Raw genomic sequence first — 19,848 nt, 5'->3', positions numbered from 1 at the left:
ATCCCAAGGTCAAGGGAGATGGGGCCATGGATAGGTGGGATAGGGGGGAGACTGCCTAGAGCTGGAGTGTGAGAGACTTCATCCACCACCATCATTAACACCAACTCCATCCTGCCTTACGGCTACATACAGTCATGCCGGTGCTAGCTAGTAGCTGCCCTATCTATCTGGGACGATGAGGACTGGAGATTGTTGTTGTTATTTCATTATATGAATCTGTCTGATAACAACAAGGTCACATCATACAGCAATATCAGGGCTATGTGCTTTTTGAATGACCGGTTTAATAGCTTATTTTAGAAAGTGATAGCGTCCCTGCCTGCAGTTACAGGAAATCACAGATGTTTTGTTTTGTTTGCTCTCTGAAAATCCATTCCTTTCTAATTTTGGAATGCAGGATGTGGTGTTCAAAACAATAGAGAGTTATATTTCATTTAGTTACTCACAGAAGCAAAGGGAATGAGACCCAAATGAATTCATGGGTTTATTGAATGGAAAAGACAAAATAACCATCTTTTCAATCAGAGATTTTCAACACTAAACACACATAAAACTATTTTTCTAAAGGTTTAGCTCAAAAAGAAAAAATAATACTACTTAACATAACCTCAATCAATAAAATATGTCTGCCTCATATATAATAGATGTGGGTGTTCTCATGTAGGATGATTTACAGACATAAATGGATCCTGTCCTCATATCCAGCATGAAGAAGGTTTGTTCTTATATCTTCAATATTTGAGCACTTTAATGGAGTGCATAGCAAATGATGAAGTTATGAAATGTTCGAACTCTTTAGACACACATTCATTTTCTTTTCCAATTGAGGATCTGTGTCACTAACATTAATTCACAATCAATATATTTCCATGGGGCTCAGGTGTCGCTGATACCAGACACCCCCTCTCTCCATGCTTCCCCCTGATTTTTTCCAAACTTCAGGAATTAGTTAATTCTGTAAGTATGGATATCTTAGTCAGTGACTTTATGGGCCTTTGTATCATGGTCCGGTTATTGCAGTAAAGACAACAACAAAAAAAGGCCCTGGTCAAAAGTAGTGCACTAAAAAGAGAACAGGGTGCCATTTGGGAGGCAGCCTGTGACAGAGAAATCTCCCACCTGGAGAGAGGGAGATACTGTAAGTTAGCTGACCTATGTGTAACCATGCTGTTGTGTTTATATGGGAATACGTAGTGTCCCTCTGCCTTGAAAAACACGACATGCCTGGGCAAGAGCCACTGGCAGCTGCTCATAGGGAAGAATGCCAGTCACTAAGGAGTCACTCAGTACTGACTCACATGAAAGGATTTCTCCCATTCTCGCGTTCTCCTCTTTCTCTCTCACTCACTCACACACACACCATAACTCTCTCAGAGAACGAGAACTGTAGGAAGAACTTGGCAAACGAGGCCATCCTCCACACATCCTTGTTATCTGTAAAGCCCCCTGCCTGTCCTGTGTTTGAAAACCATGCCACAGCAGTAATTACTGTACACAGGAGTCATCGCTTTGGACCCGTTAGCTTTTCCCTCCTCAGTGCTGGCCTTTTCAGAAAAAGAGACTCAGCTAACTATCTCCCTAATTTCACCTCATTAGCTACAGCCAACTTTCATCTCTCTCTAAGTCTCACTTCTCCTTCTTCGTGTTACACTGTTCCCCTTTCGGGAATACTTCTAGACTTACTGGAAGCAGATTTTTTTTTTTAGGGGAACTTATGTTTTTGGACACAATAAGTGTACAGAACTGAAAACACGACTAGAATGCAAATAAATACACCACAATACTTTACAGTTCTTTAAACAGAACCACAAATAGACAGCTCTGCCAGTGGGCCTTCCTCTTTAATGGGGACCATCCTGACACATCAACACCCCCCTTACAAAAAAAGATTGCAGTTTTGAAACTGCAGTAAAAGTGCAGTAACTGCAGTCGACTGTGGTATTTTGGACGCAGTAGTTGAAGAATAACTGCAGTGTACTGCAGTTACACTGCAAAATGACTGCAGTAAAAAAAAAAAACGTATTTTGGACGTATTGTATTTGCCACATATTGCAGTTATACTGCACTCTTTCTTCGTAAGGGCCACATCGTAAGGGCAACATTCTCTTAAACCCAGCCAGTGTCTCCAGGACAAGACAGGCCTCAGCCCACAGACAGAGCAGCTGAAATAGGAACTGGTTCGGAGGGCTTTGGTAGGACTTCATATTCTGTTCCTCCAATATAGAGCAGCATGCAAATTAATAACCATAGCTACAGAGGAACAGTACAGTAGTAAACGTTCAACGCTCATTGACCCGATAAGACACCGAGCCGTCTGGCTTGGCTTTCATGGCGGTTGGAAGCGAAACAGCTGCTGTAGTTAGCTGAGTCTAGGGAGCAACAGAAATATGCAGGAAGTGGTCCTGTTTGCACAAGTCATAGAGAGCTCATCCCACTCGGGATGAGGAAATAAATATGACTGGTGGCCTGGTAAGTGGGAGCCTATCCTCCCGGCCGGCTCGGTCCTCCCCTCCAGCTCCGTGGAATGATGACTCATTGCGAGCTCACAGAACAGAGCTCCGGGCAGCTGAGCGGAAATGGAAGAAAACTAGACTCCCTGCAGACCTGGCATCTTTTCACTCCCTCCTCTCTACATTTTCTTCATCTGTGTCTGCTGCTAAGGCCACTTTCTACCACTCTAAATTCCAAGCATCCGCCTCTAACCCTAGGAAGCTCTTTGCCACATTCTCCTCCCTGCTGAATCCCCCCCCCCCCCCCCCCCCCCATTTTGAAAAGAAGGTTGACGACATCCGATCCTCGTTTGTTAAGTCTAATGACACTGCTGGTCCTGCTCACACTGCCCTACCCTATGCTTTGACTTCTTTCTCCCCTCTCTCTCCAGATAAAATCTTGCGACTTGTGACGGCAGGCCGCCCAACAACCTGCCCGCTTGACCCTATTCCCTCCTCTCTTCTCCAGACCATCTCCGGTGACCTTCTCCCTTACCTCACCTCGCTGATCAACTCATCCTTGACCGCTGGCTATGTCCCTTCCGTCTTCAAGAGAGCGAGAGTTGCACCCCTTCTCAAAAAACCAACACTCGATCCCTCTGATGTCAACAACTACAGACCAGTATCCCTTCTTTCTTTTCTCTCCAAAACTATTGAGCGTGCCGTCTTTAGCCAACTCTCTTGCTATCTCTCTCAGAATGACCTTCTTGATCCAAACCAGTCAGGTTTCAAGACTGGTCATTCAACTGAGACTGCTCTTCTCTGTGTCACAGAGGCTCTCCGCACTGCTAAAGCTAACTCTCTCTCCTCTGCTCTTGTCCTTCTAGACCTGTCTGCTGCCTTTGATACTGTGAACCATCAGATCCTCCTCTCCACCCTCTCCGAGCTGGGCATCTCCGGCGCGGCTCACTCTTGGATTGCGTCCTACCTGACCGGTCGCTCCTACCAAGTGGCGTGGCGAGAAGCTGTCTCCGCACCACGTGCTCTCACCACTGGTGTCCCCCAGGGCTCAGTTCTAGGCCCTCTCCTATTCTCGCTATACACCAAGTCACTTGGCTCTGTCATATCCTCACATGGCCTCTCCTATCATTGCTACGCTGACGACACACAACTAATCTTCTCCTTTCCCCCTTCTGATAACCAGGTGGCGAATCGCATTTCTGCATGTCTGGCAGACATATCAGTATGGATGACGGATCACCACCTCAAACTGAACCTTGGCAAGACGGAGCTGCTCTTCCTCCCGGGGAAGGACTGCCCGTTCCATGATCTCGCCATCACGGTTGACAACTCCGTTGTGTCCTTCTCCCAGAGTGCGAAGAGCCTTGGCGTGACCCTGGATAACACCCTGTCGTTCTCCGCTAACATCAAGGCGGTGACCCAATCCTGTAGGTTCATGCTCTACAACATTCGGAGAGTACGACCCTGCCTTACACAGGAAGCGGCACAGGTCCTAATCCAGGCACTTGTCATCTCCCGTCTGGATTACTGCAACTCGCTGTTGGCTGGGCTCCCTGCCTGTGCCATTAAACCCCTACAACTCATCCAGAATGCCGCAGCCCATCTGGTGTTCAACCTTCCCAAGTTCTCTCACGTCACCCCGCTCCTCCGCACACTCCACTGGCTTCCAGTTGAAGCTCGCATCTGCTACAAGACCATGGTGCTTGCCTACGGAGCTGTGAGGGGAACGGCACCTCCGTACCTTCAGGCTCTGATCAGTCCCTACACCCAAACGAGGGCACTGCGTTCATCCACCTCTGGCCTGCTGGCTCCCCTACCTCTGCGGAAGCATAGTTCCCGCTCAGCCCAGTCAAAACTGTTCGCTGCTCTGGCACCCCAATGGTGGAACAAGCTCCCTCACGACGCCAGGACAGCGGAGTCACTCACCACCTTCCGGAGACATTTGAAACCCCACCTCTTTAAGGAATACCTGGGATAGGATAAAGTAATCCTTCTACCCCCCCCCCCCCCTTTACTCCAACCCCCCCCCCACAAAAAAAAACATTGTAAAGTGGTTATCCCACTGGCTATAAGGTGAATGCACCTATTTGTAAGTCGCTCTGGATAAGAGCGTCTGCTAAATGACGTAAATGTAAATTTGATATGCAGTGCCACCAGGTGTTTATAGAGAGTAACTGCAACCCTTACTGGCTTCAAGTCAAGTGGGCAATAGGAGGTTGTTTATTTTCATCTCTGACATTGGTAACATTAGTTGCATTTCGTGAAGATGGAAGATTGTGTAAATATTGTAAAGAAAATGTACAAAAGAACAACTCACCAGGCATCAAGTCAGAAAGAAAAAACAACAACATACAACCAAAGCATTCCTTTATTTTCACCCTATGCTTTTAGGGCATACAGTTGAAGTCGGAAGTTTACATACACTTAGGTTGGAGTCATTAAAACTCGTTTTTCAACCACTCCACACATTTCTTGTTAACAAACAATCGTTTTGGCAAGTCGGTTAGGACATCTACTTTGTGCATGACACAAGTAATTTTTCCAACAATTGTTTACAGACAGATTATTTCACTTATAATTCACTGTATCACAATTTCAGTGGGTCAGAAGTTTACATACACTAAGTTGACTGTGCCTTTAAACAGCTTGGAAAATTCCAGAAAATGATGTCATGGCTTTAGAAGCTTCTGATAGGCTAATTGACATCATTTGAGTCAATTGGAGGTGTACCTGTGTATGTATTTCAAGGCCTACCTTCAAACTCAGTGCCTCTTTGCTTGACATCATGGGAAAATCAAAAGAAATCAGCCAAGACCTCAGAAAAAAATGTGTAGACCTCCACAAGTCTGGTTCATCCTTGGGAGCAATTTCCAAACGCCTGAAGGTACCACGTTCATCTGTACAAACAATAGTACACAAGTATAAACACCATGGGACCACGCAGCCGTCATACCGCTCAGGAAGGAGACACGTTCTGTCTCCTAGAGATGAACGTACTTTGGTGCGAAAAGTGCAAATCAATCCCAGAACAACAGCAAAGGACCTTGTGAAGATGCTGGAGGAAACAGGTACAAAAGTATCTATATCCATAGTAAAATTAGTCTTATATTGACATAACCTGAAAGGCCGCTCAGAAAGGAAGAAGCCACTGCTCCAAAACCGCCATAGAAAAGCCAGACTACGGTTTGCAACTGCAAAAGATCGTACTTTTTGGAGAAATGTCCTCTGGTCTGATGAAACAAAAATATAACTGTTTGGCCATAATGACCATCGTTATGTTTGGAGGAAAAAGGGGGTGCTTGCAAGCCGAAGAACACCATCCCATCCGTGAAGCACGGGTGAGGCAGCATTATGCTGTGGGGGTGCTTTGCTGCAGAAGAGACTGGTGCACTTCACAAAATAGATGGCATCATGAGGAAGGAAAATGATGTGAATATATTGAAGCAACATCTCAAGACATCAGTCAGAAAGTTAAAGCTTGGTCAAAAATGGGTCTTCCAAATGGACAATGACCCCAAGCATACTTCCAAAGTTGTGGCAAAATGGCTTAAGGACAACAAAGTCAAGGTATTGGAGTGGCCATCACAAAGCCCTGACCTCAATCCTATAGAAAATGTGTGGGCAGAACTGAATAAGCGTGAGCGAGCAAGGAGGCCTACAAACCTGACTCAGTTACACCAGCTCTGTCAGGAGGAATGGGCCAAAATTCACCCAACTTATTGTGGGTTGCTTGTGGTAGGCTACACAAAACGTTTGACCCAAGTTAAACAATTTAAAGGCAATGCTACCAAATACTAATTGAGTGTATGTAAACTTCTGACCCACTGGGAATGTGATGAAAGAAATAAAACTGAAATAAATGATTCTCTACTATTATTCTGACATTTCACATTCTTAAAATAAAGTGGTGATCCTAACTGGCCTAAAACAGGGCATTTTTACTAGGATTAAATGTCAGGAATTGTGAAAAACTGAGTTTAAATGTATTTGGCTAAGGTGTATGTAAACTTCCGACTTCAACTGTAAATAACATTGAGTTTACTGTCGACTGTACATTTTGTTCTCAAGGCTTGAATTAAACGTGTAGTATTTGAATATCAGACTGAACACTGAATCTATATATTGAATACTCATTGGTTTGAAGAGACATTACTATTGAAACTGAACATAACGCTACCACGGTCTAGATATACTTATTCTATGTAATGTACATCATTCCATAGAATAAGTATGTAACAGATATAATCCGACACCAAGGATTTGTGTATACTCAACAGCTAGGGATAGGGAGGAGTGTGGGGTTCTTCTGGTCTACAGTGCATTCGGAAAGTATTCAGACCCCTTAACTTTTTCCACATTTTGTTACGTTACAGCCTCATTCTACAATGGATTAAATTATTTTTCCCCCTCATCAATCTACACACAATAGCCCATAATGTCAAACCGAAAACAGGTTTAGACATTTTTGCAAATTTATTAAAAATAAAAAACAGATACCTTATTTACATAAGTATTCAGACCCTTTGCTATGAGACTCGAAATTGAGCTCAGGTGCATCCTGTTTCCATTGATCATCCTTAAGATGTTTCTACAACTTCGAGTCCACCTGTGGTAAATTCTATTGATTGGACATGATTTGGAAAGGCAAACACCTGTCTTAATAAGGTCCCACAGTTGACAGTGCATGTCAGAGAAAAAACCAAGCCATGAAGTCGAAGGAATTGTCTGTGGAGCTCAGAGACAGGATTGTGTTGACGTATAGATCTAGGGAAGGGTACTAAAACATTTCGGCAGCATTGGAAGCCCCCAAGAACACAGTGGCCTCCATCATTCTTAAACGGAAGAAGTTTGGAACCACCAAGACTCTTCCTAGAGCTGGCCGCCCGGTCAAACTGAGCAATCGGGGGAGAAGGGCCTTGGTCAGGGAGGTGACCAAGAACCAGATGGTCACTCCGACAGAGCTCCAGAGTTCCTCTGTGGAGATGGGAGAACCTTCCAGAAGGACAACCATCTCTGCAGCACTCCACCAATCAGGCCTTATGGTAGAGTGGCCAGACGGTAGCCACTCCTCAGTAAAGGCACATGGCAGCCCGCTTGGAGTTTGCCAAAAGGCACCTAAAGACACTTAGACCATGAGAAACAAGATTCTCTGGTCTGATTAAACCAAGATTGAACTATTTGGCCTGAATGCCAAGCGTCACATTTGGAGGAAACCTGCCACCATCCCTACGGTGAAGCATGGTGGTGGCAGCATCATGCTTTGGGGATGTTTTCCAGTGGCAGGGATTGGGAGACTAGTCAGGATCGAGGGAAAGATGAACGGAACAAAGTACAGTGAGATCCTTGATGAAAACCTGCTCCAGAGCACTCAGGACCTCAGACTGGGGTGAAAGTTCATCTTCCAACCAGACAACGACTTTAAGCACATAGCCAAGACAACGCAGGAGTGGCTTCGGGACAAGTCTCAATGTCCTTGAGTGGCCCAGCCAGAGCCCGGACTTGAACCCGATTGAACATATCAGGACAGACCTGAAAATAGCTTTGCAGTGACGCTCCCCATCCAACCTGAAAGCGCTTGAGAGGATCTGCAGAGAAGAATGGGAGCAACTCCCCAAATACAGGTGTGCGCAAACTTGTTGCATCATACCCAAGACGACGCGAGGCTGTAATCGCTGCCAAAGGTGCTTCAACAAAGTACTGAGTAAAGGGTCTGAATACTTATTTAAATGTGATATTTCCGTTTTTAATTTTGATTACATTTGCAAAAAAATCTAAAAACCTGTTTTTGCTTTGTCATCATAGGGTATTGTGTATAGATTGATGAGGGGGAAAACAACAATTTAATCTATTTTAGAATAAGGCTGTAACGTAACAAAATGTGGAAATAGTCAAGGGGTCTGAATACTTTCCGAATGCACTGTATCTCCTGTAGATGACGAGTTGTCCAGTTGTCCTACACAGTAGATGGCAATAACTCAACCAGAGAGTTCTTGTAGACGCTGGACCACGGCAGTCGCCACCTTTCTGTAGGCCTCAGCCTAAAACAATAGGCATAGGCAGACATACTAAACAAACCCAGGTAGAAAACTAACATGGCAAACTCTCAAAAGTGTCAAATTTACACAATGTTATCGTGAAGAATACACTGTTTTGTTTTCCAACATTGCCCATGTTTATCTTGATTATCTATTATCATCCAAGCAGCCTACCAACCTCAGGGCTGTCCGGTGAGGACACCACCACAGGCTGGCCTCTGTCTGACATCTCTCTGATGCCCAGGTGTAGAGGAATGTCTCCTAGACAGAGGGAGAGACATCAGTCTCTACACTATACTATCATTCTATTACATATGAGATTGAGAGAAATTATGAACTCTGTAATGACTTATGTTTGAAATTGGTCTTACCCAATACTTGTACTCCCAGAGTATCAGCAAGGGCCCTTGCTCCATCTGCCCCAAAGATGTGGGTCTGGTGGTTACACTTTGGGCACTGAAACACGCTCATATTCTGGACTATACCCAGGACCTATGAGATGTGACATATATATATATATATATATATACACAGAATAAAAATATAACCGCAACATGTAAAAGTGTTGGTCCCACATTTCATGAGCTGAAATAAAAGATCCCAGACATTTTCCATACGCACAAAAAACGTATTTCTCCGTTAGTGAGCATTTCTCATTTAGTCAGGATAATCCATCCACCTGACAGGTTTAGCATATCAAGAAGCTGATGAAACAGCATGATCATTACACAGGTGCACCTTGTGCTGGGAAAATAAAAGGCCACTCTAAAATGTGCAGTTTTGTCACACAATGCCACCCATGTCTCAAGTTTTGAGGGAGCGTGCAATTGGCAGGCTGACTGCAGGAATATCCACCAGAGCTGTTGCCAGATAATTTCAAGTTAATTTCTCTACCATAAGGCACCTCAACGTTGTTTAGAGAATTTAGCAGTACATCCAACCGGCCTCACAACCGCAGACCATGTGTAACCACGCCAGCTCAGGAACTCAACATCTGGCTTCTTCACCTGCGAGATGATCTGAGACGAGCCACCTGGACAGCTGATGAAACTGTGGGTTTGAACAACCGAAGAATTACTGCACAAACTGTCAAAAACCGTCTCAGGGAAGCTCATCTGCGTGCTCGTTGTCCTCACCAGGGGCTTGACCTGACTGCAGTTCGGCGTCGTAACCGACTTCAGTGGGCAAATGCTCACCTTCGATGGCCACTGGCACACTGGAGAAGTGTGCTCTTCATGGATGAATCCCGGTTTTAACTGTACCAGGCAGATGGCAGACAGTATGGCGTCGTGTAGGCGAGCGGTTTGCTGATGTCAATGTTGTGAACAGAGTGCCTCATGGTGGCGGTGGGGTTACGGTATGGGCAGGCATAAGCTACAGACAACGAACACAATTGCATTTTATCAATGTCAATTTGAATGCACAAAGATACCGTGACGAGATCCTGAGGTCCATTGTCGTGCAATTCATCCGCCGCCATCACCTTATGTTTCAGCATGATAATGCACAGCCCCATGTCGCAAGGATCTGAACACAATTCCTGGATGCTGAAAATGTCCCAGTTCTTCCATGGCCTGTATAGTCACCAGACATGTCACCCATTGAGCATGTTTGGGATGTTCTGGATTGACATGTACGACAGCGTGTTCCAGTTCCCACAAATATCCAGCAACTTTGCACAGCCATTGAAGAGGAGTAGGACAACTTTCCACAGGCCACAATCAACAGCCTGATCAATTCTATGCGAGGAAGGTGTGTCGCGCTGCATGAGGCAAATGGTGGTCACACCAGATACTGACTGGTTTTCTGATCCATGCCCCTACCTTTTTTTAAAGGTATCTGTGACCAACAGATGCATATCTGTATTCCCAGTCATGTGAAATCCATAGATTTTTCAATTGACTGATTTCCTTATATGAACTGTAACTCAGTACAATACAATCTTTGAAATGTTGCATTTATATTTTTGTTCAGTGTGCATAGATCAATATCTCACAAATTTGTATTTTGTCCTTACCAAGGTCATTCAGAAAATAATTTAAGTATGAAATGTGTCATAATTATGCAGAGTTTATATAAAACCGCATTTTGCATCCAAAGCTCTTACCGGTACATTGACCTTCTTGAACATTTCTGCTCCTCTGCGTGCATCCAGCAAGGCAATATCCTGAGGAGTGGACACAATCACTGCTCCTGCTATTGGAATGTTCTGAGTGATCGATAACTGAACATCTCCAGTCCCAGGTGGCATGTCAATAACCAGGTAGTCCAGCAGTCCCCAATCTACCTGCATAGGTTTAAAAAATAATAATGACATGGCGACCTAACATTTCTAGTAGCTGTTACTCTCGATATCGCAAGTATAAAAACTAACACGGATAACTGTACTGTCCTACAAAGGCAACGTTTTTTTTTTACTGCAAAATCTCACTGCAAAGTCTGTCTAAATTCTGGTACTTCATGATATATTCTGATCGACTGGCTTGTTCTTGTCTCAGAAAACGAAAAACCACGTTAATCAGATATTATAAACTGAGTGGTTCGAGCCCTGAATGCTGATTGGAAGACAGCCGCGGTATATCAGACCGTATACCACGGTATGACAAAACATATATTTGTATTGCTCTAATTAAGTTGATATCCAGTTTATAATAGCAATAAGGCACCTTGGGGGTTTGTGGTATATGGCCAATATACCCCGGCTAAGGGCTGTATCCAGGCACTCCGCGTTGCATCGTGCATAAGAACAGCCCTTAGCCGTTGTATATTGGCCATATACCACACCCCCTCGGGCCTTATTGCTTATATATACCAGGCCATTACAACAGAACTAAGATTTTTGACCAAATTCGTAGTTACTGCACTTTGCCTTTGTAGGGCAGTGTACATGAATGATCAGTCTCCCCCACCTGTCTAAGTAGCTTCTCTATAGCCGACATCACCATCAGGCCCCTCCAGACAATGGGTGCAACATCCTCTACCAGAAACCCCATGGACATACTGAGGACAGAAGGATGAGAGATGGACATGACAGTCAATGACTCAATTATTTATGTGTTTGCTTACCTCCCCTGTCACTTGCAATTGGAGATTAATATACTCACCAAGGAATCCCAAAATTCATAAGTGGTCTCATGAGGTTGTCTGAAAACACAAAGAAAACACCACACAACTTTGTAGGTCGTCTTTTCAATTTGATCTCTGTAATGAATGGAAACATCTAACACATCATTGTTATTCCTCAAGCTAGACTTCATGCAGATAGATGTCTCCTACTGTCAGTTAGTTCTGGGTTCCCCTTCAGGTTCATCAGCTTAGGAACTGAGGGACCGTAAACATCAGCGTCTAAGATGCCCACTGTTTTACTCTGTGTGCAGAAAAGAGAAATGAAGAGCGACTGAGTGGACAATGTAGTAAAACAGAGAGAGAGAGAGATTGTCATGGTTCTGCATTCCCATTTGGGAAAAAATGGGTATGCAACAGTAATTACAAAATGTGCAAATTAATAATGGTGCTTTCCTTACTGGATCATTAGCTGTGAGTCCAAGGGCCAAATTCACTGTTGAGGGGAGGAACAAGGTAGTAGGCTAGCAAATGACTACACTGTATAAAAATGTATTTCATAAAGATCAGACCAAACCACTGTCTGTTGAAATGTATGCAAGTTGTACACATTTGTGCAAATGTTTCATGAATGAGCAGCACAGAGCCCAATAAGAACCTGCTTACCTGCAGTGGTTGATTTCCCAACACCCCCCTTCCCTGAGGCCACCACAATAACTTGTTTCACTCCAGCAATGGGCTTTTGTTTGGGCAAGCCCCGAGCCATGTGCTGCTTCTGTCTCTCCTGCAATGCCCTCTCAGGACCTGAGGTCTGGGGAGTACAGAGACATATCATGGAATGAGAAACTGAGTTTATCAACAACACATGATAAACTTGAATGTAACTTCTATATATATACATGATGTAAATCTTAAAGAGTTGCTGTTCAAGTTTATACCGATAAGTAAACAAACATGCGACATAATTGGCCTCAATGGCTAACTAGCTATGTAGAGTGAACTTGCTAGCATTTATTTAGCTAGCATGTAGCAAGTTACCTAGCTATTTAGTTGTAGCTAGTTGGTCCGCTGGTTAGTTGTAAACAATTTTAGCAAGAGAGCTAGAATCGTACCTTATGAAAACGTATGAAATATTTTCCGCGTTGTGGAGCATGATGAATATCGCTCCCTGTCCGTAACAATGTTGGTTTATTTAGGTTAGCGGTTGTTAATTTAAAAAAATGTGAGAGTTTACTGTAGCTACATTGAGCCATCTTGTGTTATTGCCATAGAAAAAAATAGGTTATTTCTAATGAATGTCGATTTTTTATGACGTGTAGGTGTTAACTGCGCGTCAGGAGGAGCCTCACCCGGAAGTGAGTGTTTTGCCTCACTGTCCCTTTTAAAAATGAGATTCTTTTTTACGAGTCCTCTTGTGTTTTATCATCTGAAACGGGCAGACATCATTTCAGAATGACTGAAAAGGCAGGTTCTCCACAAGCAAGAACTATTCTTCAGCAGTGTCTCTATGCAAGGCTTCAGGTCAAACCTGCAGATGATCAGTCTGAGGCTGAATGGGTATTATTGAATTATGTTCTACTACTTTCTTAAATACAAATATGGTCTGCATGCTCAGAATAAGAATTGCACCTTGCCTAAAATAATAATTTGGGGATGGCTACTCATAAGATTTCATGTTTTCAGATTGACAGAGGGATGGTGGTCTACATCTGCTTTTTCAAAGGAGGACATTATCCCCAAAATCGGTATTTCTTGTGCTTTTTCCAGTTTCGGACAATACTGCAATAAAAGCAACTACCTGGGCTTCACAAGACTGTGAACAGTAAATGTCACTGTTCTTCAAGGAATCATAAAGCAGTGTTGCTAGTACTGAATGGTTATCGATCCCTCTGCTCTACTCCACAGTGAACACTCTGCTCAACTTGAAGCTGTGTGAAGCTGACTCTGGGAAGTATGTGTCAGTGCTGGACCTGCCTGGGATCGTCCTCATCGTGCCTAAGGCTACACTGGGAGGCAAGGCCAAAGGGAAGGGCATGCAGTACCACCCTAACATTGGGAAAGAAGAGGGCCTACAGCTCTATTCAAAATGTGTCTCCCTGTGTGAGAAGGAACTGGCTTTGTCCAGTAAGAGTAGTGAGACTGGGATGATCGTCAAACATGGAACATATGGGAACAGACAAGTGTCTTTTGTGTTAAATCATACAAATATATAATTATCAGGAAATCCAAAGAAAGTCTGAACTCAACTGAAATATTTGTATAGACAACCTTGTTGCAAATTGTTGATGGGTTTATGAAGGGCAATGTGTGACAGTGGGGATTTATGAGCACTGCACTAGCAAAATAATGTCCCCCTACACCTGAAAGAAATCTAGACAAGAGCAGATTAAACTTTTTTTCGGCTAAGATTGCTACCAGTACAAAAAAAGAAATACTGCATATACATGAAAACAATTATGGGGAGGCGAAACAGATTTGTGAGAACTTGTATCTGTTCCTCCGAGCCACTCGGTGTCGGTAATGTGCCTTGCATGTCAGTTTCACATCGCTAAACTCCTAGAAAAACGGGAGGAAGCGTAAAGAAGACATGGAGATGGATGGAAAGGTAGGGGGGTTAGGAGTTGAGGAGGACGGGATGGAGTGGGAAAATGTGGAGGCAGTGGCGGTTTTACACGGAGGCCGGGGGAGGCCCGTGCCTCCCTGGAAATGTCCCTGGCCACCCCTGTGGCCCCCCCGTGCTGACCAAATAAAAAATTATGAATTTATAACTATTTTACACGCGAGCGCCAAAAGCGGAACTAATGCAACGCTCTACACGGCAACGTTCTACACGGGTAAATTAGAGTGGCGCACCCGAAGGTCGAAGGTAAGCAAAACGATTTAATATCATAAGTGACTTGTTGTTCTTGCACATAGCCTACATGTTCCTTTTGTTCCTCACACGTAAATCAAATCAAGTTTTTAAATGTCTGGTCTCGATTTGTTTAGAAATGTAATCATATCTAAGCAAACTCATCGAAGCAGAAGCAAATACCCAAATGTTAGTAGGCTATCCTTGCTAGGTCTACACAATGTTGTGATGTTAACCACGTAACTTCATCCGTCTTGGCTGTTGCATCGCGATAACAAATACATTTTTAGTAAAGTAATCAACAGGTTATCTGCCAGTGTTAAGTAGGGAGGGATGGTTAGGTAACAACATGTAATGCATGCCCCTACGTTTTTTCTTCTTCTAATAGTTATCATGAAACGAGGAAGGGACATAAAGTCATTTTTTGCCCCAGCAAACAAAAAAGTTAGATAGAGTTTATGATTTTATTCTTTTGAATTATCTCTGCCAAACATCTATGTACTACAAATCTTCAAGCTCCACAGATGTTTTATGGCATCCACTAAACCTCTTTAGATATTTGTAAATTATACAGTGTGATACCTTTCAACGAAAGTTTATTTTATTTTTTACCAACTATGATTTTTCCTTTTGAAAACAAGCAAAGCAAGAAAAAAAAGAAACAAAATCACTCCAATCATTGCACACTTGTGTCGTTCAGACTTTGCAGGTCCAGCTTTGACATGATGATCTAACTAACACTAATATTGTAACTAATATTGTAACTGAAATATGTATGATCCTATGATGAGCGATTGCTTACTTCCCTTTCACTCTTAAAAAATTACTGAAAAAAAATGTGTATAAAAAGGTATATGTAGTATATGTTTGTTTAGTGAGCATTCATGCTGTCATTTTTTCCTAATGTGAACTATGGTGGAAATGTGCTGTCCTAAATGGACTTGCCCATATATGTTGTAAAGCCTTTTTTTGTACACCTGCTCATCAACTGACAGTGAAGTACACAAAGACACAGACACACACACACACACAGACACCTGTAATATTCTTGTTTTCATGTTGTTGCTGATATCCATCAGTGTTGTTCATATTGCTACATTGTGTTGACATGATTGTTGCTTTTAAACGAATGTTAACTTAATGTTTATTGTCTGCATCCTATTGGACTACTGGATGTTAATGTGTAACACGTTTCCCTGTTAATGTGCTTTAGCAATACTGTATGTCAATATGGTCATGCTAGTAAAGCCTCTTTGAATTGAATTTCTTTTCTGATTTGGTTTATTTTACCTAAATGGATACAGGGTAGTGTGTTTTGTTTATAAATCACTCAGAAAGTTTTCTTTCTTAAAACAAAATGTGGAATCAACTGTCCACAGTAGTGGGGCTTCCATAAATAGGAAATGGCACATTGTTGTACCCTTTGTTGTATCCTGGAGTTTTGTTCACATTGAATATGAACCCTGTATTTGTACCCTGTACTTTTTATTTTATTTTTATTTTTTTATTTTTTTATTTGTATGGCACTATCTCTCTTGCATCTGCACTCTTGTACAAAATACGTGTTATAATAAATGTCATATGATTTTAAAGTAAAATAAAGTTTATAATCTTTGAATATCATGTGTTGCCAGTTTTTTTATGTGTGCCCCCCTGATTAAACACTGGCCCCTCCTTGGCCCCCCTAGTAAAATGTGTCTAGAACCGCCACTGTGTGGAGGTATAGTAAGAGTAAAGGTTACGAAGAAGAGGAAGCCTGAGGAGCCTTTGCAGGACTTGTCAGAGGATAGTAGTGACAAGGGAGGTTCGGGTCGCAGTGTTGTACTGAGAGGTGGAGCTCAAGGTGTTGGTGAAATTTAAGGATCAAGTTGGAGTCACAGCGGTGAGTCCGATCGCGTTGGCTAGGGATTTGGAGAGTAAAGTAGGAGAGGTTGTGTCTGCTAAAGTTCTTCGTGCTGGAAGTTTGGTGGTGGTGTGTTTCAATGTTAAACAGTATGAAAAGGTGCTCAAACTCAAGCAGGTATGTAGCATGCCGGATCAAACTGGACGGAAGTGGGTGAAGGGAGTTATTACAGGAGTTCCAGAAATTGTTAACATGCAAGAAATAAAGGACCACTTGAAGGGAGGCTCTCTTATTGAGGCAAAGCGCCTCCAGATGACACGAGATGGGAAGAAGGTGGATAGCTTGTCAGTGCTACTAAACTTTGAGGATCAGGTATTGCCAGGAAAAGTTAGGATTGGATATATTTACATTTACATTTTCGTCATTTAGCAGACGCTCTTATCCAGAGCGACTTACAAATTGGTGCATTCACCTTATGATAGCCAGTCGGACAACCACTTTACTATATATATATATATATATATAATACTTATTATTATTATTATTACATTTTTTTGGGAACATGCATAAGGGGAATGTGGAGATCCAGTTAAAGTGCTTTAACTGTGGGGGCGCCAATAGTGTAGCGTATGGGGGTTGTTCAGTGATGAAAAGACAGGTGGAAGTGCAGCAGATGAGGGGTGAGCGTAACATCTCGTATGCAGAAGCAGTGAAGGTAGTTCACGCAGAAACAATCGGGGCACCTAGAAGAGCAGGAGACACGAGGAAGGTTGTTACATTTGTGACAGCAGCAATCAATTGCACAGAAAAATTACAATGGAGGATTAAGAAGATAAAGATCATAGTGGAGCAGGAAGTGAGGTATCTTGGGATCACAGGACTGACATGGGAAAATGTACAGGATGACCTCAATAAGATTGAGAATCAGTCCAGCCAGGAATCATGTATTGGTTAATTTGCATTATGGTGTTAATCCTTCAATGGAATGCCAGAAGTTTGATGGCTAATGGGCAAGAGTTCAAACAGTTTCTTGAGGAGTTACCAGCCAAACCTGATGTGATATGTCTCCAGGAGACATGGCTAAAACCTACTCTAGATTTTGTAGTACAAGGTTATGTTGCAGTCCGTAGAGATAAGGTGACAGGGGGAGGAGGAGGATGTGCTAACTTTATAAAGCGGGGGATCCCATATAGGCGTGTGGGAGAGGGAGTGGAACAGGAGTATGTAGTGGTAGAGGTGTGGTTGGGAGCCGGGAATATGGTAATAGTGAACGTTTACAACCCTTGTAAGAGACTGGAGTTGCTGGCCCTTGGGAATGTAGAAGGTCAAGATAGGAGACGGGTAATGTGGTGTGGGGATTTTAATGCTCATAGTACGCTCTGGGGATGGTTACGGACAAGTGTTGGAGGAACTACTGGATGAGAAAGGGCTTGTGAGGCTTAATGACGGCCGGGGAACCAGGATTGACCCAGTAACTGGAAATGAATCTACAGTGGGTAGTGATCACTATCCTATCATGTGTACTGTAGGACTGAGGGAGGAAGAATCAGTAGGAAATGGATTGAGGAGATGGATATTTGGGAAAGCGGCGTGGGGTCAGTTTCAGGAGATGAGTGAACAGGAGCCGTCTCAGGTAGATCTTAATTCAGATATAGAAACAGTCAATGATGGAGTAAGAGGAGCAATAGTAGGGGCCGCATGGCAGGTGATTCCTATGGGGACAGGGGGGAGAAAGGGTAACGCAGTCCCCTGGTGGACTGAAGCGTGTAGAGAAGCAGTGAAGAGTAGGAACAGCGCTTTCAGAATGTTGAAAAGGTCCCATAATTACAGCACCTGATTCAGTATAAACAAGCACAAGCAGTAGTAAGGAGGATCATTAGGACAGCTAAGAGGGAGTATTGGCGCCGGTTCTGTGGAAACATAGGCAGGACCACTCCTGTGGGAGAGGTATGGGGGATGATTAAGAGGATGAGTGGGGTCAGAAGAGATTGGGATCTCCCTGTGCTGAAAAGTGGGGAGATTGTTGCAGTGAGAGATATGGAGAAGGCAGAGATGTTAGCCCAGGCATTTGTGAAGGTGCACCGCTCAAATAATCGGACAGAAAATGGGCGGCGTGGGAGAGAGAGGGTCAGAGGAGAACATCCGGGGGTCCTGGATCAGAGAGAGATGGTGGGGGATACATTAAATAGCCCTTTTACGTTGGCTGAGATGACGAGAGCATTAGCTAAAGCTGGGGTAAAATCTCCTGGGAAGGATGAGATGTGTTACATCATGATGGCTCATCTCAGTGACACTGCAATGGGGAAAGTATTGGGCCTTTACAATAAGGTGTGGCAGGAAGGGAAAATGCCTGGAAGTTGGAAGCAGGCGGTAGCGGTGCCAATACGGAAACCAGGGAAAGACCCTACGAGTCCTTCAAGCTATAGGCCGATAGCGTTGACATCTCATGTATGTAAACTTATGGAAAGGATGATAATGGAAAGGCTGACTTACTTTCTGGAGAGTAGAGGACTAATGTCACCATATCAAAATGGGTTCAGGAAAGGCAGGGGAACGATGGATCCTGTACTGTGCCTTGAGTCTGTCATACGGAAGGCACAGGCAAATAAGGAGGTGGTGGTAGCCATTTTCTTTGATGTAGAGAAGGCTTATGATGTGGAAGGAAGGTCTACTTATCGTGCTGGATAACATGGGGGTTGGAGGAAGGGTTTTTAACTGGATAAAGGATTTTATTTTTGGGTGATCAATACAAGTGAGGGTGGGGAGCTCTATGTCAGAAAGCTATGAGGAGGATAATGGTACCCCCCAGGGAAGTGTCATTAGTCCTTTGTTGTTCTCCATTATCATTGACGATGTATTCTCTCAGGTGAGACCTGATATTGGGAGGTCATTGTTTGTGGATGATGGAGCGCTGTGGAAGAGAGGGAGAAATATTACCCATACAGCCAGAAGAGTTCAAGAAGCGATTAGTGAAGTAGAACAGTGGTCGCTCAGGTGGGATGTCAAGTTTTCAGTTGAGAAAACACAGACTGTGTTTTTTTCTAGAAGGAAGGTTGGGGAGGAAATATACTTGAAGTTGTATGGAAGGTATCTGGAGAGGGTGGGAGGGTTTAGGTTCCTGGGTGTCTGGTTTGACACTCAAATGACATGGGTGGAGCATATTAACAGAGTAGTTGTCAAAGGAAAGAAAATATTGAATGTGATGCGTTGCTTGTCAGGAATGGAGTGGGGAGCAGATAGAATGGCGTTGAAAATGATATATATAGCGCTGTTTAGGTAATCAATGGATTATGGAAGTATAGCATATGGATCAGCAGCTCAGACATCTTTAAAAAAGCTAGATGTTTTCCAGGCCCAAACCCTAAGAATAGTTATGGAGCACTCAGGACCTCCCCAGTGGCAGCGATGCAGGTAGAGTTGGGAGAGATGCCGTTAAAGTTAAGAAAATAACAGCTAGCCATGACATATTGGGTAAATCTACAAGGACATAAGGTTACGCATCCTACAAAAAAGGTGCTCCTAGAGTGCTGGGAACATGAACAACATCTGAATATAAGCTTTGAGTGGATAGGCAATTTCATGGCGAGAGAGATGGGGTTGTTTGGG

The 19,848-nt window shown here is 43.4% G+C and overlaps 2 protein-coding genes across 2 annotated transcripts; one reads left to right on the top strand and one right to left on the bottom strand.

The window, feature by feature from the left end:
* Positions 1–8,341: 8,341 nt before the first annotated feature.
* Positions 8,342–12,830, bottom strand: nubpl (nucleotide binding protein-like). The gene is made up of 10 exons (XM_084181880.1): positions 12,661–12,830; positions 12,215–12,359; positions 12,010–12,044; positions 11,762–11,852; positions 11,590–11,629; positions 11,395–11,485; positions 10,593–10,772; positions 8,857–8,977; positions 8,664–8,746; positions 8,342–8,488 (listed from the first exon to the last, which is right to left on the bottom strand). Exons 1-10 carry the CDS (start codon positions 12,799–12,801, stop codon positions 8,426–8,428), a joined length of 990 nt encoding a protein of 329 aa, XP_084038006.1. The 5' UTR covers positions 12,802–12,830; the 3' UTR covers positions 8,342–8,425.
* A 126-nt stretch (positions 12,831–12,956) lies between these two features.
* On the top strand, positions 12,957–13,765 carry LOC311145637 (D-aminoacyl-tRNA deacylase 2-like). The gene is made up of 3 exons (XM_084181904.1): positions 12,957–13,105; positions 13,232–13,293; positions 13,416–13,765. Exons 1-3 carry the CDS (start codon positions 13,001–13,003, stop codon positions 13,759–13,761), a joined length of 513 nt encoding a protein of 170 aa, XP_084038030.1. The 5' UTR covers positions 12,957–13,000; the 3' UTR covers positions 13,762–13,765.
* Positions 13,766–19,848: the final 6,083 nt, after the last annotated feature.

This window comes from Coregonus lavaretus (assembly GCF_964263955.1).
Source record: "Coregonus lavaretus genome assembly, chromosome: 18".
NCBI classification, from domain to species: Eukaryota; Metazoa; Chordata; class Actinopteri; order Salmoniformes; family Salmonidae; genus Coregonus; species Coregonus lavaretus.
This window is presented reverse-complemented; position numbering and strand designations above follow the sequence as displayed.